This window comes from Electrona antarctica, assembly GCF_951216825.1.
Source record: "Electrona antarctica genome assembly, chromosome: 19".
NCBI lineage: Eukaryota > Metazoa > Chordata > Actinopteri > Myctophiformes > Myctophidae > Electrona > Electrona antarctica.
In genome coordinates this window covers 23,927,483-23,952,395 of record NC_136800.1, presented here as the reverse complement: position 1 = coordinate 23,952,395, position 24,913 = coordinate 23,927,483, and the positions used below count along the sequence as shown (strand labels likewise).

The 24,913-nt window shown below is 41.9% G+C and overlaps 1 protein-coding gene across 1 annotated transcript; it reads right to left on the bottom strand.

Annotated features, from left to right (window-relative positions):
- Positions 1–384: 384 nt before the first annotated feature.
- On the bottom strand, positions 385–24,913 carry LOC306943048 (myosin heavy chain, fast skeletal muscle-like; the record flags this gene model as incomplete). Its single annotated transcript, XM_079529254.1, has 42 exons — positions 24,680–24,913; positions 24,438–24,581; positions 23,597–23,753; positions 23,463–23,490; positions 23,249–23,360; positions 23,027–23,119; positions 22,871–22,934; positions 22,619–22,717; positions 22,432–22,535; positions 21,938–22,076; positions 21,578–21,696; positions 21,127–21,276; positions 20,873–21,043; positions 17,392–17,482; positions 16,769–16,906; positions 16,540–16,604; positions 16,137–16,224; positions 15,736–15,853; positions 15,523–15,592; positions 12,163–12,216; positions 11,932–12,068; positions 11,446–11,701; positions 10,870–11,112; positions 10,477–10,653; positions 10,252–10,397; positions 10,077–10,167; positions 9,600–9,989; positions 9,239–9,365; positions 9,031–9,077; positions 8,693–8,889; positions 8,411–8,594; positions 8,131–8,296; positions 7,785–7,909; positions 7,173–7,481; positions 6,861–7,064; positions 6,642–6,767; positions 6,479–6,506; positions 1,806–1,948; positions 1,613–1,717; positions 1,047–1,142; positions 512–640; positions 385–402 (listed from the first exon to the last, which is right to left on the bottom strand). The coding sequence occupies exons 1-42, from the start codon at positions 24,884–24,886 to the stop codon at positions 385–387; spliced, it is 5,655 nt and encodes a 1,884-aa protein (XP_079385380.1). The 5' UTR covers positions 24,887–24,913.

Genomic DNA, 24,913 nt, shown 5'->3' with positions numbered 1-24,913 from the left:
AAATCTGTGTATGTTAATACAACATAACTTATATATTTGGGGTGGTTGTATTTGTCTCCCTGCTCTTCTATGGAGACATTTAGATTGTGTCAAAGGTCATGTCTCACCTAGACACAGAATCTGACTTGATGGTCAAGATTCTCTATTAGCTCAATGGTAAATGTCAGCACTTCTGCACGAAGTTACATAGTGCAGCTTTAAGTACACATTTATGTATCTTAATAGTGGACATGTGAGTTGGAACCAGAATACTCAAACCTGACAAAGTAATGAATACAAGAAACAACACAATTTTTGCCACCTTTATTGAATAAAATGTGTCATATTTTATGACTTTTTGAATACAATGGGTCATATTTTATGACTTTTTATGGTGAGTTGTACTTATTCAGCATCCTTTCCCTGTAAAATAGGAATATGATATTAGATTATTCAACATTAATCTTTAGTTTAATAAATCTTAGTTAAATATAATCATATTAATAAACCTTCCTATTAAACATGTATTTACCTTGGTGTCACGACTTTTAGCTCTCATCTTGTTGACCTGGGATTCAGCTATGTCAGCACGCTCTTCAGCCTCCTCCAGCTCATGCTGAACCTTTCTGCACTTGGACAGGTGACCGTTGGCAGCTTCCTCCTATAATGTGATAGAGATTGTTCAAAGCCTCAATATTTTGAAAAGAGCACCTTACAATTATAATCCAAACAAGACAATTTCAGGAAAAGTGTGGTTGTGGCTAATGCAATATTGATGTGGCATGTTCATGTTAGTGTTGTTAGTTCACAACTTCACAACACTCTTCCCATTGGCGATAACAAGCCAGCACATTGGTCGGTGCTATCTTGCCACCATTTGTGTGTGAATGTGGGAAGTGAGGACGCTGGTGTCGACTGTCCGCCACTTCACCTCCAAATGTATGAATGAATGAACCATTGTAAAGAGCTTTGATGCAATTCATTATAACTAAAGATGTTCATGTTAGTGCTGTTATAGTTAACACTCTGCCCATGGCGACACAACTAAAGATGAATATTTGTCTTACCGCCTCCTCAGCTTGTCTCTTGTAGCCCTTCACCTTCATCTGCAGTTTGTCTACCAGATCCTGCAGCCTGGCAAGATTATTTTTGTCCTCTTCAGTCTGAAATGAGATTGAATTTATTGTATGTTCATGCAATCTATTCATTTAGTAAGTTGGGCTTGTTGGCTTGATGGCCCGGGTATCGGAGGAGACCCGAGGCTTTCTTCACCCTCCCAATGACTGATTGTGGGGGTTAGCAGAGATGGAGTACTTGTAGAGAGGCTGGGGAATTGGGAATTGGCTATACTAAATTGGGACTTGAAGGGGAGAAAATGTTTTTATTTTGTCTTGAAGGGGCATGTTTAGCACAATAACAGTCTTTTCATTATGTCTGTGCCCACAATCTGATTCATACAGTAGGCTACATTTGTTTACCTCAGTCACTGATACTAAAATCTGATATTTTATTTTTATTTTTTCTATGAACCTGTGACTTGACACCCATACTGTTATAAAACGGAAATAAAAAGATTTTGAAAAGAAAGTAAGTTGGGCTTGATGGTTATTTAAGTGAACGTGATATACAGTACCTGGTATGTCAGCTCCTTCACTCTCCTCTCGTACTTGCGGACACCTTTAATAGCATCTGCTCCGCCTCTCTGTGCAGAATCGACCTCTGTCTCCAGTTCACGCACCTTCACAGTTGAATTATACAATACATTATTTAATAATGTATTCTTATTTCATTGACTATAAGATATGTTGAAGTAAACTACATCTTACCCTAGACTCCAGTTTCTGGAGCTGCTTCTTGCCTCCCTTCATAGCCAGGTTCTCAGCCTCATCCAGACGGTGCTGCAGGTCCTTCACTGTGACCTCCAGGTTCTTCTTCATCCTCTCCAGGTGAGAGCTGGTGTCCTGCTCCTGTAGTGGCAAAAATGCATATAAACACTATGGTATTGATTCATTGAATGTAGCCTACTAGTAGATGATACTTAACACTCTAATTACCACCTGTTCTTCACTGACCAACTCATTAGAGACTGCTGACTCATGTAAACCTATTTCAAACTGTGTGAGTTAACTATAGAATAGAGTCCATTTAAGGCATGACCATCTCTTGTTACTCCTGAAACTCTGTACACTGCTGAAAGTATAAAATATGTGTGGGACATGTGTGTGGAGAGTGCTTGGGGAAGCTCTGGAGGGAGACACTAGTCTCTCTCTGGTGTGATGACATATACAATAAAAGAATGGAGTTCGAATCCTGATGGTTGAGTCCTGCTTCTTCCTGATGATGTTTACTTACTAATAGTAGTATCAAAAGCTGCCATTACAATTTGGCGTCCCTGGGTGGGCCATTATTTCATCTTCACCATAGATGGATACTTGATCAAAAAGAATCTTAAGATGGGAGCGAAACAAAGCAGAAAGAAGTTGAAGCGAGAACTCAATGACCAACAGGAGAAAGAAGTGACGTTACTGCGAGAACTCAAGGACCAACAGAAAGAAGTGACGTTACTGCGAGAACTCAAGGAGCAACAGAAAGAAATGACGCTATTGCGAGAACAACTTGTGGAGCGACAAATCAATGACCTGCAAGAACAACTTGACAGAAATATGCAACAACAACTCAACAACCAACAGAAAGAAGTGATGCTATTGCGAGAGCAACTTGACAGATTTGTGGTGAAATTAGCAGATCTACAAGCCAACACTACGCCTGATGACTACAACAATATGAGGCAGAAGGAGCCAAACTACAGCGGAGACACACAACTGACTGTTACTACACCCAAGGAACAGCCCGCAGACAACAGCAACAACCATGAACAACCTGAACCCCTCAAAAACAATCAAGGACAGGGGGGAGCAGTTGTCACAGCGACACTTTGTCCAAGGAAGCTATTTCCATTCATTCCATATCCAGAACCTCATCCTCATCGGGGGACTGGGGCACAGCACTCAGAAATAGACACATATTCTGCAACAGTACATGTGCAGCAACGCTGGACACCTGATGAACTGAAAGACATCATGAAGGACCTTCCAGACCACAAAGTCAACGTGGAGCGCTGGTGTGCAGCTGTGTTAGACTTGATTGAGATGTATGAGCCATCGGCAAGAATGCTCGAATCTGTATTTCGCAAAGTCTTTGGATTAAAATGGCTACATCTCAGGGAACATTTTGATGTGAATGGAGCACAAAATCACATTGTCACTGGACAGCTGCTGAATCACGGTGGTCTTTTTGACAGCATCAAAGCAGCATTTCCAGTACCCACTGATTGGCCAAAGATTCACAGCACTAAGCAATGGCAGGATGAAACCTGTGACACCTACAGAAATAGACTGGAGAACTGCTTTCAGAAGCACTGTGGTGTGCCACTAGACAACCCCGCTTACAATGACTTGTTAAAAACCTCCTTGATCAATGGCCTGCTCCCTGCAATCTACAGTGTTATGACCTCTTGCATTGGCTGGGAAACCCGACCTTTGACTGAGGTGTGGGGTCACGCATTGCATGCTGAGAGGAACACACTATCACAGGACTTCATGAAAAAGAAGAAACTGGAGGCAGCACAGCTGATGTTCTATGAGAACCTGCACCAGCCACAGGGAGAACAGCGACAACAACAAAATCATCAGTCACATAGGAGTATCAGGAGCCGTAAATGGAAACAAAGACAAAGAGGAAACAGTGACCCATATGACAGAGCAGACCAGTATGGGACAGGGCCTGTTCCATGCAACTATGAGCCAGGTGGCAATGCAGCGGCCTACGATCCACAACGGGGTGGACCACATCCACTGCATGACCCCACATCAGGCTCCATGGGCCCCATGGCAATATGGACCAGGTGACAGTGTTAATACAACATGCACCAATCCATGACATGCAGAGTGGGATCCATGAAGGTTCATGTCCTTATGTCCTAAACGGTTTGATTTGCTTTATACAGTAAGTTCTATTCATTGTCATTTAAAAAAAAAAATAGGTTAATAGTGATCATATGACTATTTTAGATAACTTCCTTAAATATCACAGTGAAATCCAATCCAAAAATTATATTCTAATTAATAATACAAATGTTGTTTAATTGTTAGTTAAAATAGGCCTAAATTAGGAGAATAACGTCAGAAAATGTGAGTAAGTTGTTATTGGAACCTGTATATCCACACACATACACTAAATAGATAAACAAATTGACTCATATGTCTGGGGTGGCAGGGTTTACAGGGGTCACCTGTGTGTGCTTGTGTGTGTGGGTGAGACAGACCAAAATACTGAACATTACCAAATACCAAAACATTTATGATGGCTTTTCCACAAGGTTGGATGTCCAATATTACTTTGTCTCCTGTCCATTATTCTGCTATTACTAGGTATAGATGTTAAGTAAGTCTCGGTTCTAAACGCACCACGTGAGGAAAAAATGCCATGTGGCAAGTACTTATTTTTATTTCCATGTAACAAAATGCGAAAGCAAATTCCACGTGATGATATAAAAATAAAGTTAAAGTAACCCGTAGGCTTTAGGTTATCGAGTAATATATTGCAGAAAATGTTGAACTGATGGAGATAGTGTTAATACAGATTAAACCTCACCTTGAGTATTACTGTACATATTTTAGCTCTTGGTTTGTGTGCGGCTTTCAAAATAATGGGTTCAATGATGGTTTCTGCAGGGCTATTCATCTATCCATTATTTTGTGAAAGTTACTCCCAAAACTAAGGGGGGGAGAAGGGGATATGTATTGGGAATATTAGATTCTTATTTTATTAATTCAATATTGGAATCCACTTCCATACAAATATGAATGTCCACACAGGTACAGGGATCAGCCTCTCTCCCTTGCTCAGCTGGCAGGGGGGAAGGGGGGTCAGAGGTGCAAGGGTATTTGTGTGTGTCTGTGAGAGAGAGAATGTTGGGGAACAAATTAAAAATAGTATAGGAATTAGACTAGGAACAGTTCACTGGTATTATACAAGCTGTCCATTGGTATTCTACTTTAATTTATTTTATCTGGGTGTGAAAACAAACAGCCAGAGTGATATTGGAACATGTATATATATTTTAATTCATTTTTATCATTTTTATCATTCTAATTCAATTTAATTCTATTTCATTTTAATCATTCTAATTCTATTTAATTCTATTTCATTTTAATCATTCTAATTCTATTTAATTCTATTTCATTTAAATCATTCTAATTCTATTTAATTCTATTTCATTTTAATCATTCTAATTATATTTAATTCTATTTCATTTTAATCATTCTAATTATATTTAATTCTATTTCATTTTAATCATTCTAATTATATTTAATTCTATTTCATTTTTGAGTGTAATTCATTTTTATCATTCTAATTCAATTTAATTCTATTTCATTTGTATCATTCTAATTCTATTTCATTCTATTTCATTTTTATCATTCTAATTCAATTTAATTATATTTCATTTTTTAATGTTTTTGAGTGTTTAGAGTTTATTGGAACATTGAAATATTTGAAGTCATGTTAATTATTTAATTATGTTTAATTCTATTTACAGTTTTTAATGTTTTATGTTTTATTTGCTGTGAGGAATTCTCAAATCAGGACTTTTATGTCAAGACCAGTATGAGTCTAAAACAGTCACAGGGCCAAGATAGTTCCATTAAAAAAACAAAAAACAAAACAAAAACGTCTTATATTCAGAGTTCAGACCAATAGGGTCATTGTTTAACAAAAAGCATAGCATTATCAAAAATATGCCAAAATGTCCAGTGAGTTTTAGATATGTTGGAGGTGAAATTATACTGTCAATGGTGTCTATTTAACCAAATAATTATTGTTGACTACACCGTGTGGGACTGGGTGACTGATAGCATATGCGCAATGCTATTTGTCACTGTCATCACACATGTACCTAACAATATAGTTAATGTTTGTTCATGATTGTATCCCAGTGAATTATGATTCTAATGTTATTATATGTATTTTCTGGTGTACATGTAACTGAGGTTTTCAGTTACAACGAGAAATAGGATGGAATGTAGTGGCAAAAATGCATATAAACACTATGGTATTGATTCATTGAATGTAGCCTACTAGTAGATGATACTTAACACTCTAATTACCACCTGTTCTTCACTGACCAACTCATTAGAGACTGCTGACTCATGTAAACCTATTTCAAACTGTGTGAGTTAACTATAGAATAGAGTCCATTTAAGGCATGACCATCTCTTGTTACTCCTGAAACTCTGTACACTGCTGAAAGTATAAAATATGTGTGGGACATGTGTGTGGAGAGTGCTTGGGGAAGCTCTGGAGGGAGACACTAGTCTCTCTCTGGTGTGATGACATATACAATAAAAGAATGGAGTTCGAATCCTGATGGTTGAGTCCTGCTTCTTCCTGATGATGTTTACTTACTAATAGTAGTATCAAAAGCTGCCATTACACTCCTTCTTCAGCTCCTCGGCCATCATAGCAGCCTGGAAAGTCATTGTTTCATTACTGTATGTTTATAAATATATCAAGCATGACATGAGGATATCTAATACTGTAGATAGGTATGTTAATAGTATACTAATATATACAGTAGATAAGAGTAGGGCATCCTAACTTACATCAGTGATGGCTTTTTTGGCCTTATCGTCAGCATTCCTTGCTTCTTGAACACTGTCGTCCACTTCACCTTGGACTTGGTTCAGGTCAGATTCAAGTTTCTTCTTGGTGTTCAAAAGGCTTGTGTTCTAAAATAAAGATTCAGTTGAATAATGTACTAAGTAAGCACGATGTAAATGTGTTTTTAATTCTGGACATTGAAAGGTTTTTATTGACTGTACCTGAGAGTGCAACAGTCCACCGCGTTCACTGGCATCCACCAGCTCCTGTTCAGCCACTTTGCGGCCTCTCTCTGTCTGTTCCAGAGCCACTCTCAGCTCATCAATCTCAGCAGTCATGAGGCCGTTCCTACGCTCCACCATGTTCGCTTGCTCCTTCAGATCTTCTTGGCCTCTAAGAGCATCATCAAGGTGCAGTTGTGCATCCTAAAATGAATCACATTTGAAGTGGTGAAGAGAAAAATGAGAATGTGACTCCGTTTTTTTTTGCTGTTTGAATATGTGTCTGTTTACTAGAACTATTATGGTTTGCACCTTAAGCTGTCCCTGGACGTTCCTCAGTTGCTTCTGGGCCTCAGAAGCCTGGCGGTTGGCGTGGCTCAGCTGAACCTCCATCTCGTTCAGGTCTCCCTCCATCTTCTTCTTGATTCTCAGGGCATCGTTTCTGCTCCTGACCTCAGAGTCCAGAGTGCTCTGCATGGAGTCCATCACCCTCTGGCTGTTCCTTTTGATCTGCTCCATCTCTTCATCCTTCTCTGCCAGCTTCCTGTCCACCTCACCCTTGATCTGGTTGAGTTCCAGCTGGACACGAAGAATCTTGGACTCTTCATGCTCCAGAGTACCCTAAAATGTATGGTAATACAGGATCAAAAGGTTGTAGGAGATTTGAATGTAACATCCATAATAAATATACTGCTACACTGTTTGAATGTAACACTTCTAAAATAATCTAAAATATTGTAGCGAACAGCGAAACGAGTTGAATTGAACACCGGCCGCCAACTCACTAGCCCGGCACACAACAGGCAACGCAAAGAGAGCTATGGCCAGGCCACTTCTGTGGGGTTGCTACACTATACTTTAATGAACAAAATAAACTAAACTAAACTATAGTTCAATGTTCATCTAGAAGCTTAAAAGCTTTACCTCGGCTTCCTCCAGGGCTGTCTGGATCTCTGACTTCTCTGTCTCCACCTGTTTCTTGGTCTTCTCCAGCTCATGGATGCTCTTCCCAGTCTCACCGATCTGTTCAGTCAGGTCTGAGATCTCCTCTGCAGTTGATTGAAAATAATGAATCAGTCAGCAAGTATTTTTATTTTGAATAAAGTTGGTGTAGTCTATAATCGACAATTGATCTAAAGAATTTTAAAAGCAAAATTATGACGTTTTGATCCGTTAACAGTACCAGCTTTTGGCTCAAAATAAATATGTAAAGAAATATTGAAGCAAAAATAAACTGTTGTTAAAAGACTGACGTAAAGACAAGACTTACGTTGGAGGTTCTTGTTCTCACGCTTCATGGTCTCCAGGTGGTCCAGAGACTCCTCATAGGAATTCTTCATCTTAAACAACTCAGTGCTGAGAGAGCGAGCCTCTTTCTGTGCTCCCTCCAGTTCTGCCTGTCCCTCTTCATATTTCTGCTTCCATTCTGCCAAGACCTGCATAACATTTGTCATTTACCTCCACTTTAAGAACCTGCACACCATTTGTAATAATACGTAATAATACGAATATATGCCCTCCACAAAATGATGTACAGTATGTCAACGCACCTTATCAAAGTTCCTCTGTTTCTTGTCGAGGTTGGCAGCCAGGCCATTGGCCCTCTCCACATCAATCATGAGGTCTTCCACTTCACCCTGGAGTCTCTGTTTGGTCTTCTCCAGAGAGGCGCACTTGGAATTCACAGCCTCGATTTGCTCCTCAGCCTCCTGGAGACGCTGGGCGAGCTTCTTCCTGTTGATCAGTGTTGAATGGAATCAAATTATCGTGAGCGATATTTTGCATAGTGAGTGGTGCCTGAGTCTGACGGTGTAAAAAAACTGATGACTTACTTAGCTTCCTCCAGCTCCTCAGTGCGTTGGACAGCATCAGTCTCATACTTGCTCCTCCACTGACACACCTCAGCGTTGGCCTTGGACATTCCACGTTGCAGCTCCGCCTTCGCCTCTTGCTCCTCTTCAAACTGCTCCCTCAGAAGGTCACAGTCATGACGAGCTGATTGCACAGCATGAGCAAGGGCATTCTTTGCCTGTAAAAGAAAATGGACAAAATAATGTCAGCTGAATGAAATTTCAAAAAATATAAAACTAAATAAGAAAAAATAAATCTGTCCCCCACCTCCTCTTCCACATGTCTCTTCAACTCTTCAATCTGCTGGGTGAAGGCCTGCTTGCCTCTGGTGAGCTTCTTTCTCCTCCAGTTGACGACCAAACTCACCTAGTTAGAAATATGAATATTCGTTTCAAACATTTCAAACATCTTAGTCCCGGGATAACTGTTGATCAAAGCATGGTCAGTTTGCAGTACCATCAAAAAAAACATGTAGACATATACGGTAAACCATGTAAAGTAGACTTTATGATGAAATGAACTTTTACCGTTCTCCGTCAACAGTCTTGCTCTCTGAGCTCCAATGTCATTGATCTGGCGAACACCCTCGTCACTCTTGGCCTTGATTTCACCAAGTTGGTCCTCTAGGGTGCGGCACATCTTCTCAAGATTTCCCTAGAAATTAACATTGGACATGTTCAATCATTAACCCTTTTTTTCTCAGATTGGTTCATTGTTTTGATTTGAAGCAAAGCCGCTTGATGCAGTCTATAATTCAGCCCTCCGGTTTATATCTGTATGGTTTCCTTACCCATCGCTGGGTTTTTCATTTCACTTGATCACTTTAAACAGTTTGTGAGAAATACTGTTATCTCAAGAATGATATTATACACAGGCAGTCCATCATACCTTTGCCTTGGCAACAGCCTCCATGTTGCTGGACAGGTCATCGACTTCCATCTTGTATTCACTCTTCTCCTTTTCCAGTTTCTGCTTGACTCTCTGGAGGTTGTCGATCTGTTCACCCAGTTCAGCCACACTGTCGGCCTGTTTCTTACGGAGAGCGGAGGCAGTGGCCTCATGCTGCAGGGTGGACTCTTCAAGGTCACGACGCAGCTTCTGGAACTCAGCCTCGCGCTTCTTGTTCATCTCGATCTGAGCAGCGGTGGCTCCTCCAGCCTCCTCCAGCCTCTCACTTATCTCTTCAAGTTCCCTGGAGAGATCAGCTCTCTGCTTCTCAACCTTGGCACGAGCGGAACGCTCTGCCTCGATTTCCTCCTCCAGTTCTTCAATACGAGCCTTTCAAATGAATGATGTTAGATTAACTTCTGAAAATAATAACTCACTCTTATTTATGATGAATGATTTTACAGAAAATAAGAATACCTGGAGTTCTTTTATCTTCTTCTGCAGCTGGGCCCCCAAAGATTGTTCATCCTCAATCTTACTCAGAAGCTGGCTTAATTCAAAGTCCTTCCTGTTGAATACAGTACATCATATTTTAGTGTCATTCTGCAGGTGGTTTCTCTCCATGACATTGCATATTGTTGGTTTACATTACTTCTTTATCTTCTCATCAGATTGCTGCTTGTCATTTTCCAGGTCCATGATGGATTCCTGGGCCAGTTTCAGATCACCCTCAAGCTTTCGCTTGGCTCTCTCCAGGTCCATGCGGAGCTTCTTCTCTTGCTCCAGAGAGCCCTCCAACTGCACAAATATATATTTTTCTTATTATTCAGTACAGTATTAAGTTCAAAACATCCCGATACACTTCGGTAAAACTCACGTCGTCAACTTGTTGTTCCAGCTTGGTCTTGGCCTTGGTCAGAGTGTTGACTTTGTCCTCCTCTGCCTGCAGGTCATCCAGGGTCTGCTGATGTGACTCTTGGAGGGCTTTTTTCTCCTTGGTCAGCTTAGCGATGCTCTCATCCTGAGAGGCCATCTCCTCAGTCAGGTTCTTCACCTGATATAAGCAGGAGATAATGCGTTGTCATGGAATGGATCAGTGCTTCTCAAAGTGGATTCCAGGAACTCCCAGGGTTCCTTTAGGGGGGGGGGGGGGGGGGGGGGGTTGTCTAAATTGACCCTTACAAGTTTGAGAACCATTGGAGTAGATTAGTGTAGGCCTACTGTCTATAATTTGAGAAGACGGCTAGAATGTATAATCTTGAATCTATACCTTGTTTTCAGTGGCATGTTTCAACTTCTCCACTTTGGCCAAGGTGAGCTCCAGGTCATCAATGTCCTTCTTAAGCTCAGAGCATTCATCCTCCAGCTTCCTCTTCTTGGCAGTCAGTTCAGCATTGATCTCCTCCTCGTCCTCCAGTCTCTCGGTCGTCTCTTTGACCTTTGCCTCCAACTGGATCTTACTTTTAATAAGACCTTCACATCTCTCCTCTGCATCATTCAGAGCCTCGTCTCCCTGGTTGTCAATGAAAAAGATAAGTGAGGGAACATGTCAGCATTTGTTCTGGGTGAGATTTGTTTTGCAGCTGCTTCGTGCAGCTGCAGCTGCTTCCGGTGAGGAGGAAGGAAGAAGCTATCAACCTTCAAAATGATATACTATAGTAGCGTAGCAATCTCCTCCAAAAGGATATACTATAGTAGTGTTACTAGTGTATCAATTTCCTCCAAAAGGATATACTTACCAGAGAACGCCTGCTGTTCGACTCTACATCAACATTGGATAAAATATTTAAGATGATAAACAATGTGAAATATTAGCAACATTTCCTGTACAAGTGTAGCTACTTACTGATGCCGCTGACGTTGCCAGGTTATTTTTCTCCTGCACCAGAGAGACCATTTTCTCTTCCAGTGTCTTCTTTGCGGCCAGGGCAGTGGTCAGGTCAACCTTCATCTTTTCATAGTTCTCCTTCATGTTCTGCAGCTCCTTCTCAGTCTCAGCACTCTGTAGAAGAGGCTTGATATTGTAGTACAGCCCCATCCATGGCCAATGTTTCACATTGACAAAGGTGCGCACGTTGAACTGGATGGTGTAAATGGCTTCTCTGTGGGAACACAGTTGCAGTGTATCATGATGAGTCATGATTGATTTGATTTGATTTTGGTTACAATATAACTTAAACCCAGGATATACACATAACATTGTAACGAAACACTAGCAGCTAAATCCACCTATTTAAAGCTTTTAGTGATTTGACACTATACACAAAATTGTGTTGAACAGTAATGAAAATGTTTACTTACAAATTGTACTAAATATTTCAAAGTAGCATACCTCCTTGCCATCATCTTGACAAACTCCCTTCTCATGACGTAAGCTCGTGCGAGAGCCTGAGTCATAGTGACCAGAATAGACAGCTTTTCATCTCGCATCTCCTCCAGTGTACCCAGCAGACCGGCTTTGAAGAACACCTGAATACAATGTTACAAACACTGTAACTAAACAACCGTAAGATCTACTTTTAGTCCTCTGTTAAATGTTAAACAAGGTTCACAGTGTGTTTACCTTGGTGTGTCCAAACTTGTACTCATCAATAGGTACGTCAATGGACCCAAGCAGCTTCCAGGAGGGGCGAACTCCACTTGCGACCGCGACGGGTCGCTTCGACGGCTGTCTGAGTCGTCGCAACGAGTGCCCATCGTCGCGGGTGCCTGACTCGTCCCGACGGGTCGCCACAGGTGCCCATCGTCTCGACGGGGGCCTGTTTTTGTCGGCGTTTCTGAGTCGTCGCGACGATTGCCCATCGTCTCGACGGGGGCCTGTTTTGTCGCGACGATTGCCCATCGTCTCGACGGGGGCCTGTTTTTGTCGGCGTTTCACCCGTGCGTCGGAGAACGGGCGCTCGTGCTCGCATCTGCCTCTCTCCCTCCTTCCCTCCATCCTATGTGTGTGCTTCCCCCCCCCCCCCCACCCGACCGCCTCCCCCTGTGGGGTAGGGGGTCGGGTGGGGGTCCCTGCGGACCTTTGGGGGGGGGGGGGGGGGGGGGGTCCGGGTCCCCTTGGGAATCCCTTTACGCATGCCTTCATTTGTCCCCCCCCCAACGCAATAGATAACACAGAAATCACACTATACAATGCATTTACATTCAGCCGATCTACGAGCTCATATCTGCTTCTTTGCGAAAGCCGCGCATTGCGACGTATTCTGTCTGTCTGTCTGTCTGTCTGAAAGAAAACCCCATTAACAGTTGAAAATAGCCTACACCATTTCTGCCCATCCCTCTAACTTCATGTAGGCCAATTGGTGTCTGTGCCTGTGGTGGCCTACTGAAAGCTATAATAACATAGTAGTAATGACAAGGGTGCAATTATATTCAATGATATTTAATTGTTTTGTGGAAAACGCATGGCTCATCATGCTTAATTAAAGAGAGACTCACTTGCCTTTTCTTAGTGCTTTTCATTGTTTGGACAGAAGACATTATAAACATTTAGCCAATATTCGATAAATTTCATTAAATAACAGACACTGAACTGGTACACTGGTGACAGCATGTCATGGATGGCACATTAATTCTTAAACAATATTGAGGAAGAAATAAGAAAAGAAATAAAATAAAACAAACCAAAAAGACGCCAATAACCCCTGTCTTGTAAAAATTGCCAAAGTGGGTCTGGGTTATCTGACATGACAGGCTGTGCCACTCTGGTTTTTGTGCTTTCTGCCGCGCGATGTGCTCGCAGCCAAGTCTTGACTCTGGATTCCAGGACCTGAGCGGAGGTCCATACTGTCTAATAAACATCAGAGCCGACACACGTTCTGTATGCAGTCGCGAACGGAGTGATGTTATGAGGTTCAATGTTCATCAAACTAAAGCCGCACTCGCATTCTGCCGAGCTGCATGGAATGAGCATATAAGGGGTACAAGTGCAGCTGGTACCTTTCTCCCTCCACATTCTATGTAGGCCTATAGTCCCTAAAAGCATTCACTGAAGATTTTTCTAAGGGTTTTCTAAATCTCACCTGCACAACCCAATATTATGCTGTTGTTACAAATTTAATGCAGTAAACATGACCGTGTGGACATCGGCTGAATGTAAATGCACACGCAAAATGGGGGTCCCCAATATGGTAGCCTACATCTACTTTTGTCAATTGTTTAAAGCTTACAAAAGAAACAAAAAGGATTTGTTTGAATGTATTGACTTTTGAGGACTGCATACGCCTCTGTAACTGTAATAAACAACATTAACAATATAATCAGAATCCAGTCTTTATACTTTATTAATACAATGGTTTTAAAATTGCAGTCATTTTAAAATTGCATTAATTTCATTATGTTGATGGTATTTATTTAAAATGATTTAAGGACGTTTGGTGGTTCATTCGTTTTGTATAAAATAACAGAAACCTTTGAGGACAAAAAATGTATTGTATTACAGCTGCTTCGATATAAAGGACATTGTAAAGCGACTACGTGAGAAATAAACTTTAAAGTCGCTGAGAGGCGATGGGATGGGCTATGTTGTCAGACGCGCTCCGCTCCACAAACAAAAGGAATTCGCTGGGTCCAAAACAATGCGTTTAAGGGGTTTTATTAAAGAAATGTGAATAACTCAAAGAGTGCTCAAACAAAAAGTAAAGCAACAACAGCGATCAACATAAATAAAAGAAAGCAAAAATAAAGCGGTCAACAAAAGGTATGGCGTTCCATACCCCCCCTCTCTCTCACTGTGTGTGCCAAACAGGTGACGTTTATGAATTAATCAGGCCCCGTCAATCAAGCGCATTCATTTCATTGACCAAAGATATAATCAACATAACCACACATTGCAACAATCCCATTCATGGCTCCTATACAGACATAATTTCCTTAAAGCAGTAAATTGAATGAAAGAATGAATGAATGAATGAATGCATTAATGAATGGATGAGTAATTTATTTCGGTGCTGAATAGTTCAATGGAAAACTTAAACATGTCTGTCTGTCAGCGTGCGCTGACAGACAGACAGACAGACAGACAGAATACGTCGCAATGCGCGGCTTTCGCAAAGAAGCAGATATGAGCTCGTAGATCGGCTGAATGTAAATGCATTGTATAGTGTGATTTCTGTGTTATCTATTGCGTTGGGGGGGTCTCCCGGGGACCCCCCAGAAGGACGAGCGTGAACACATTCCGTCTGCGTGCGTGCGCTCTCTTTCTCTCTCCCCCCCCCCCCCTCTCTCTCTCTCTCTCTCTCTCTCGTGCGTAAAAGGAAAAAAAAAAGAAACACTTGTCTTTTCAATACGCCATTAAACGTTCAAATCGAATAAAAAAAAATCCTTATTTCCGGAGGTTATTGAAGTTATATCAATCGATAAAATGTGATGCAACATATGGTTATTGGATTAAAATAATGGAAGCAATTCACGGGGACAAATGAAGGCATGCGTAAAGGGATTCCCAAGGGGACCCGGACCCCCCCCCCCCCCCCCCAAAGGTCCGCAGGGACCCCCACCCGACCCCCTACCCCACAGGGGGAGGCGGTCGGGTGGGGGGGGGGGGGGAAGCACACACATAGGATGGAGGGAAGGAGGGAGAGAGGCAGATGCGAGCACGAGCGCCCGTTCTCCGACGCACGGGTGAAACGCCGACAAAAACAGGCCCCCGTCGAGACGATGGGCAATCGTCGCGACAAAACAGGCCCCCGTCGAGACGATGGGCAATCGTCGCGACAAAACAGGCCCCCGTCGAGACGATGGGCAATCGTCGCGACGACTCAGAAACGCCGACAAAAACAGGCCCCCGTCGAGACGATGGGCACCTGTGGCGACCCGTCGGGACGAGTCAGGCACCCGCGACGATGGGCACTCGTTGCGACGACTCAGACAGCCGTCGAAGCGACCCGTCGCGGTCGCAAGTGGAGCTCGCTGTCTCTCGCAGCTTCTCTGAAGCCTTCTTATTGTCCATGAATGCGCCATCAGGACACGCGCTGGCGTTCAGTACTTTGTACCTGTTTTGCAGAAGTTCATGGTCATTTTAAGCTGCCATTCTCTGCACCGAGTATATCTGTTTTGCAGAGGTTCATGGTCATTTTGTTTTTGTGTTCCTCCCGTAGGTTTGGAACTAAAAGCTGCTGGAAAAGGGAAGTGATACCTCTGCTTGAAGTCAGCATAAGGGATTCTGCTTGGAAAGCCCTTTCTACAAATCCTTATGCCCTCCAGCACACCATTACACCTCAGCTGGTGGATGACCAGGAAGTTCTCCATCAGGCCTGTAAAGATGTTGCTTCATTATTTTTAGGACAAAATAGTTACATACTATTACACAAGTTGCATTAAATGAGTCAAAATGAGTCAACCAAAATCTGCGGGTTCAGGTTACATACAGAAGGATGTCAACTGCGTGCAGGGAGATGTGTATTTTGTGTTGTACCCGGACACAGTATGTCAGCGTTTGTTCCAATTGTTTGGGCAATGAGCTCTAGATCTAAAGAAAACTTAAAATTACATTGAAAAGGTATCAAAATGTTTATTCTGTTTATTTTCTGTGTCTACCTGGAGTCTTGGACTCATTGGGAATCAGACAATGCACAAAGTGTGGATGAGTGCTTCTCAAGTTGGTCATCAGCACCCCCAAGTTCGCCTATTGAGACATACAAGAGCCAATTAGGCTTATTATTAGTACAACGTGATACAATACTTTACTTGTTCCTCCACTACAATTATTTGAACTCTTTAGATAGTTACTTTGCAGATTTAGATTTTTCTAAAACATAAATTAACCACTTTAAGCCCTATTTTAAACTTCAGCTATTCAAAGATGACTGATCTACAAGTTCAGAACATATGTGATACAGAAATGATTAAATTCCAACATGGTTATATTGTTGATAATAATAATGTTTCATTCTTGTACTATAGGAATATAATGTTGATAATAATGAATAAATATTCTTACCCTGAAAGCACTAGACACAGTCTGCATGGAACCACCCTTCTTCTTTCCTCCCTTCTTTGTGTTATCTGTAGAATAATAAAGAACAGATATATTGTAATTTTTGTCATACAGAATGAAAATTCCTCTCTTCTTGTCAGATTTGTTTATATTATTAATATAAATTTCAGTTCGGGCTCAGGTGGAGAATAGAACAAATTATATTAGATTATATTCATATTAATAAACATACCTTCAGGCTCAGGTGCGGGATATAACACAGTGAGCAGCTTCACTGAAGACTTCTGGTACAGCTGCACCACTGAGTCATTCAACGGGTCTTTATTTTTCTCCAGCCAGCCTGTGATACTGTAGTCCACAGAGTGGGTTAGGGTTAGGTTTATATATAATATAATATCTATATAATAATATCTCTGCTGTCGGGAAGAAACCCCTGTAATCCACAGTTCCAGCATAGTGGACCAGGGCAGCCGATCCCCACCTTATCAATCCATTGAATTGTCAAGTTGTCATGAATTGTCACTCATTCGTCTGGGCCCAGTAGGTCCCTACTGGCCTACCAGGAGATTCTGGTAGACGCTGTCAGCAGGTTCTATCGTTGACACCATGTTAATGCCTGTGCTGTCACGTTAGGGTTAACCCTAACCCTAACCCCCTAACCCTAACCCTCACGTGACAGCACAGGCATTAACATGGTGTCAACGATAGAACTCGCTGACAGCGTCTACCAGAATCTCCTGGTAGGCCAGTAGGGACCTACTGGGCCCAGACGAATGAGTGACAATTCATGACAACTTGACAATTCAATGGATTGATAAGGTGGGGATCGGGTGACCAGGGAGAAGTGGGCCTCACCCTTGCCTTTGGCAGGCTTGGGCTTCTCAAAGGCTTTATACTTCCCAAGATGCGTGCCCTGCAACTTGTCGATGAAAGTTTTGTCTGAAGCCTTTGGGAACATGCACTCCTCTTCAAGGATGGAGAAGATGCCTATAGTCCAGAGGCTTAGTGCACTTTTTTAGGAGAATAGTGCACTTGCGGATAAAAGCGCCAAATTTTGTATGAGGCTTCTTTACGTCATGCTAAATGATTTTAGCCTAGGAGCCCTTGTCAAATATCTATTTTAAATATCAAATTGCAAGACTATCAATATCAATGAAATATGTGAAATATGTGAAAATCCGCCTAGTATTTTTCAGACTATATACATCATAAAATGATCCGATTACTTCCAAATGTGATAAAGTTGACTTATTTTGACATTATTAAAGTCACAGAACATGAAATATCATCAATAACACCTTTATTGCAATGAAGAATACAAATTAATATGCATCATAGTGCGAAACATAGCTGTCACAATTGCATTTGCAAAGTGGGGAACAGTCCAAATTTGCATTGCTGCATTTGCAGGTATACATCACCTTTACAGGTGCATCTGATCAGCTCTCTGCAAGCTCTGGAAACCTTTGGAATGGTCAGTCAAACTAGCACCCATGACCCTTCTTCTTCTTTGGCTCACCCATAGTTTTGTGGAGAAGGAATCATTTGATGGGTTTGTGTGCTGGTGCCCCAGATGCCTGCTTGGTAGACTGCCCGTTTCACATGTGAGTGCACCCTGGGTGGGAGGTAATTTCTCTATCGTTCGATTTTGTTCACAGAAGAGTTCTTTTCTTTTTTCGTTGATGGAGCTCAAAGGACTGGATTTGTCGTACAAAATTAATGTCAGTCTTTCAAGCTCCCGGAAGTGCTGGCAGTCAACATCTAGTTGCTGGAAGGGATGCTTTGCCAGATTGACGAATGTTTCTGTCGCAGCATCATAGGCTTGCCAGGTCCGCCAAGCTGACTTCTTACCCTTTCCATTAATAGCCGGGGAGCGGGAATAGAGATGAACCTTGTGTTTTTTCTATTCACTTGGTCATTAAGGTCCACAGAATGAGAGGTCTGCTCTGACCAAATTAATAGAAAAAAACACAAATAAAAAGTATGTTATGACATCACAGGTCCTCTCAAATTTTGGGTGACTGGCTCCCCGGAATATGCATGAAACATATAGGCAGGGCTCGAGATTTGGGTTCCCCTAGGCTTTTGCAGTCTACCAAGCGGGCATCTGGGCCACCAGCACACGAAGCCTGCACCAAGTGATTCCTTCTCCACAGAACTATGGGTGGGTTAAGGAAGAAGGGTCATGGGTGCCAGTTTGGCTGACCATTACAGGTTTACATGCACCTGTAAAGGTGACTGTAGTGTAGTACCTGAAAATGCAGTAATGCAAATTTGGACTGTTCCCCACTTTGCAAATGCAATTGTGACAGCTAGGCAGAAAGCACAGCTCTATAACATGTTTCACACTATGATGCATATCCTTGTACTATAATGGAAAGGGGGAGCTCAGTGTTGAGAAGACTGTAGCAACAATGTTCCACCTCTACAAAAGGGAAGCAACTCGCCAAATCAACATCATGGTCGACGGTGCCCGGCTACAGTCCCAGTCCTCACCGACATACCTTGGAGTGAAGCTCGACAGAACACTGTCCTTTAAACAACACCTGGACAGTGTTAAGGGAAAGACCACCGCCCGTGCCGCACTGATACGGTATCTAGCTGGCACCACGTGGGGAGTCACCACAAAGACATTGCGCATCTCCACCGAGGCCCTAGTTTTCCCTGCCACTGAATACTGTGCCTCAGCCTCGAGCCGTAGCCCCCATATCCAAAAGCTGGACATGGTCTCTGGATGCCTACGAGCCACGCCAACCAACCAACTGCCAGTCCTTGCTGGAATCGCCCCAGCAGAGGTCAGGCGAGAAGCAGCCACACTGGCCCTCACTCGGAAGGCACAGTTGAGCAAATCTCACCTCCTCCACAAGGTCGTCACGGAGACACCACAGCGTACGTGTCTCAAGTCCCGGCGGCCCTTTGCCACACAGGCCCAGGAACTGCTCGGCACAACACCAGCCGACACCTCCAAGGCTTCCTGGGTGAAGGCAAGATGGAGAGACCAGTGGAAGGCAGCAGATCCTTCCAGGCTTCACTACTACATCGAGGATCTCACAGATGCTCCTGGCCAGCACCTCCCCCGCAGGGAGTGGACAACCCTCAACCGCCTGAGGACGGGTGTGGGACGCTTTGGTGCATCTATGCAGAAGTGGGGTCTCACAGACAGTGCCCACTGCGAATGTGGGGACCCATCACAGACTGTGGAACACGTGCTGCCCCACATACCGGCCACCAAATGGTGATCAAGGCTTAATTGACCTAGACAATGACACACTGGACTGGCTTGCTGCAATGGAGCTGAAGGTCTAAGGACATATACGACAGAAGAAGCACAAACAAATTCTACATGCCACAGGAATCCATCTGCACTACATTGCCTCCGCTCACCTGTCATATGTATTGTACACATATTGCTTTTGTGTGCCATACTGTTATTGTGCAACATTTTGCTGTGACGCAAATTATATCACAATTTCCACATTCACCGACCCCTCCCTTTTTCACTTCACTTCACACACACACACACACACACACACACACATGCACACACGCACACAGCAGCACGGTATGGTACAGTACAGTATGGTACGGTAACGTACAGTACAGTACAGTACAGTACAGTACAGTACAGTACAGTACAGTACAGTACAGTACAGTACAGTACAGTCTTGTACAGTACAGTGCAGTATGGTACAGTACAGTGCAGTATTGTACAGTACGGTACAGTACAGTACGCTACAGTATGGTTCAGTATCGCACCCAAAATGTAGTCTGACTGAACAAGTGGGCACCCTGCACAAGTGGCCACCCGGACAACTGGCCACCTGGATGGTGTGGCGCGAGACCGTCCGATGGCCGGTCGAGTTCTAGTTCATTTGTATGTATTCTTCATTGCAATAAAGGTGTTATTGATGATATTTCATGTTCTGTGACTTTAATAATGTCAAAATAAGTCAACTTTATCACATTTGGAAATAATCTGATCATTTTATGATGTATATAGTCTGAAAAATACTAGGCGGATTTTCACATATTTCACATATTTCATTGATAATAATAGTCTTGCAATTTGATATTTAAAATAGATATTTGACAAGGGCTCCTAGGCTAAAATTCAATAACTGACCCTAACGAACCATCATGCAAAAAATTACGCTTTTATCCGCAATTGCACTATCCTTTCACTAAGCCTCCGGACTACTAAGGGCTTTGTAAAGGAGACAAAAGAGACCGATCTAATATAATAACAATTGTATACCTTTTCAATGAACTATATGCAGACAGCTAGGTCCATGATAATATATAATAATACAATTATATTATGTAATAAATAATATACCTTCTCAATGAGCTCAATGCAGACAGCCAGGTCCATGCCGAAGTCAACAAGATCCCAGGGAATTCCCTCTTTCATGTACTCCTCTTGTTCCAAAACAAACATGGTGTGATTGAAAAACTGTTGCAGTTTCTCATTGGTGAAGTTGATGCACAGCTGCTCCAGGGTGTTGAACTGTGAGTGGAAATATCATTAGCCTGCCGTCTCTTAAAGTCTTTGTGACAAAAATATTTAACTTAAAACAAGTTCATGCTTACATCAAATATTTCAAAACCAGCAATGTCCAGCACACCAATGTAGTAGTTTCTCTGCTGCTTGGTGTCCAGCATCTCATTGATCCTAATGACCATCCACAGGAACAGCTTCTCATAGATGGACTTAGCCAAGGCACCGACTGAGTTCATTACCTAAGGAAATAGGAACGTTATTATAGGGCTGTGAATTACACAATTTAGAATTTAAGCATTTAGCAGACAGCAGAGCTTCACAGCAGAGATGCTGTGGCCTTCAGGGAGTGTGCGTACACAGTGTTGTACCTTTGGCTTGGTTGAGACAATAATGTTGGAGGATCATTTTAATTACAGAAGATGCTTTTAAGACTTGCTTTTAAGTATGGACACAACTCAAAAGAATATTAGAGTTCTGTGTTGAGAAAGGAGAATATAATAAGGTATGTATAATAACATGGAAATAATGGAATTTACTCACCTGTGGCACAGTCTGGCCCTTGGTGACATACTCGTTTCCGACTTTCACTCTGGGGTAGCAATATGCCTTAAGCATTTCCGCTGAGTTCAGACCCAACAGGTAACAAATCTTGTCGGACACTGTAAATGTTCATACAATTTACGATTTAGGCATTTTATTAGCAGACACTTAATCCAGAGAGCGACTACATTAAGCAAGATAAACATGAGGTAATATGTCAAATACAGGATCATCGCTAAACCAAATAACCTTCAGTCTAAACAGTAGAATATAAATAATATATTGAAAATATAATTAGTTCATTTAGAATATAAGTAAATACAATACTATTATTTTATTTTTGTTGAAGATGCAGCTCACCCTCCGTGCTGTCTGGCTCCGCCTGTTCCTCACGCTGCTTCTGTTTGAACGTCAGGACCCCATGATGCATCACTGAACCAGTGAACTTGTAGATGTACGTTTTCTCCTCAGCGTTGAAGCCCAGGATGTCAATAGCCTCCTGATGTCAATAAGATGGGTTCAAAAGATTGAGATTAAGCATTAGATAAACAAAGATCCTTTTGAACTGCGTACAACTCAACAGGAAACAAACCAACATACAGTACAAGTGTATACATGGCATCTGCACATTTTCAAAGTGACAATTTAAGGACGTTTAAGACCTTTTAATAACTAATGAAAAAAGTAAAACAAATAAGATTACTGCGTCAAAGGTAATCAACAAACTATTCTATAAAAAATGCCAAACATATTGGCCAAACTGTTACCCAAGAAAGAGGCAAACAAATGTGAAAACATGTAGATCGGCTATTTTCACAATATTTATTAGAAAGATTAAAATAATGTTTACTGACGTCAGTCGCGTCCAACTCAGCTTTGTCGTCAATGCTTGGCACTGAGATTACACCCATGCTGATCAACGGGAAGTCATAGGGGTTGTTGGTGATGAGACACATTTCTTAAAAGGGATTAAAAAAGGGTGAACATGTGTTTATATTCATTCATTTATGTTCTCACTACATCATCAGTAATTCCACTTACCAATAATCTCAGGTTTGTGTTCGGTCATCATCTGGAAAAAGATGTGGTAACCTCTCTCTAGGGCAAGCTGGTAGGTCACTCTGGACTTCTCCAGCAGATCTATATGGGTTGAACATAACTCATAATAATAATAATAATAATAGCCTAATAATAATAATAATAATAATAATCTATATTGGTTGTACATAACTCCAAAATGTAATCCTCAAATGATCAAATATATAATTCATCATGTGTGAACTTCATACTTACATGTCTCAATATCAGCACTGGCCAGTTTACCCGCTGTGTTGAAATGGATTCTGATGAATTTACCCTGTTTGATATATAGCACAATTAGTTGCATGATTGCATCCCTCTACATTGTGGAATTATTGCAGGCTTTCTCATAAATGTATTTACACTTACAAAGCGAGAGGAGTTGTCATTCCTCACAGTCTTGGCATTACCATAGGCCTCCAGCAAGGGATTGGCTGCAATAATCTGATCCTCCAGTGACCCCTATAGAATGTTTAAGACATCACCCAGTTTAAAATTTGGTCAGAATTATTTTAAACAAATTGCTATGTTATAAAGGCTTTATCTTCTAAAGCATTGCTTTGTTAATGTTAAAAACGTGTATACTTATACCTTGATTTTACCGCTATCAGCCAGCGATTTCTCTCCAGAACTAGAAGCTGCTGTTGCAAAGTACTGGATGACACGCTTGGTGTTCACAGTCTTCCCAGCACCGGATTCTCCACTGGTTATAAATGCATATACATTACATATAGAGAAATGCACTTAAGTCAATTTGTGTACAATGTTCTTTTATAATGCTAAATAGTAGATGATGGAAACGTACGTGATCAGGACAGACTGGTTCTCTTTATCTGTAAAATGTAAAGCAAACTTTTAGTCATGCATACAGCACAAAATCAATATAGTTATATATATATAGTTATATATATTTTACATTGTCCTGACTATAGTACCTACCCATCAGCATGAACTGATAGGCGTTGTCAGAGACAGAGAAGATGTGGGGTGGAGCCTCAATACGCTTCTTGCCTCTGTAGGCATTTACAACCTCCTGGTCGTACACTGGGAGCCACTTGTAGGGGTTCACAGTTGCACAGAACAAGCCAGAGTAGGTCTGAAGGGGAGAAGAGAGACAACATTAATAACATCATACAACATATAACACTGAGCATGTCACGTATATGGGACAACGGATCGCTAGAGATGGGATTACAGTCACGACTTGCTTGTGGCATCAACTAAATGATTAACTTCAGAACCATGAGTTTGTTTGCATTTATTTTTCTATATGGTTTTTCACTTGATGACATAACTTGTACTCTGAACTGTTTTTCTTTCTCTGCCATCGACAGGTGCAATAGAGCGTCGCAGTCCCGCCCCCCTACCATGGACCAGGAAATGAATCCCAATGCATTTTTCCCATAGACATTACTTAAAGTATTTATTTAAAGACGGTTACGCCGCGGACAAAGCCAACTCGAGTCGTGACAACTCATGACAACACAAACAATATTTTGGATCAAACAAATAATTACAAAGAAGAAAAACAACAAAAAAAGTGTTGTAACCTGCCGTTTTTTTCTTCTTTCTAATTATTTGTTCGGCCCAACAAATTGTGTTTGTTGTCATGATTTGTCACGACTCGAGTTGTCTTTGTCCGCGGCGTAAACGTCTTTAAATAAATACTTTCTGAAATGTCTATGAGGAAAATGAACGGAGAATCATTTCCTGGTCCAGGCTAGGGGGCGGGACTGCGATGCTCTATACTGTACTGCTGTCAGTGTGTAGAAAAGCTTACATAGATCATCCATGCTGCATAACGCTCTTTGAGGTTATACAGGACAGTGGCTTCAGTGAGGTGGGTCATCATGGCCATGTCCTCAATTTTGTCATATTTGGGAGGGTTCATAGGGGTGACGTCAGCCTCAGGCACAGTTCTTTGCTAAAATATAAAGAAAAAGCACAACTTCAGAAAGTATTGTGATTACATTACAGTTGTACTGCGACACAATTTGATTCTATAGATCCACCTCCACCTACATCCTTCTTGTCGAGCGTTTCCACGGTGACTTTGCCACCGTCCTTGCTTATAATTTTACACTTGAGGTAGAGCTCCGCCTTATCGGCCACATATGATGCAGTTTTGGCATCAAAGGGCGCAGCTTGAGCCTCAATTCTCTCCTTCTCTGGTTTACGGAGATAAATGGCGGCCTTGCCGTACTGCTCCATCTCTGCGTCCGTACTCATGGTGGCGACTTTCTGTAGACGGACAAA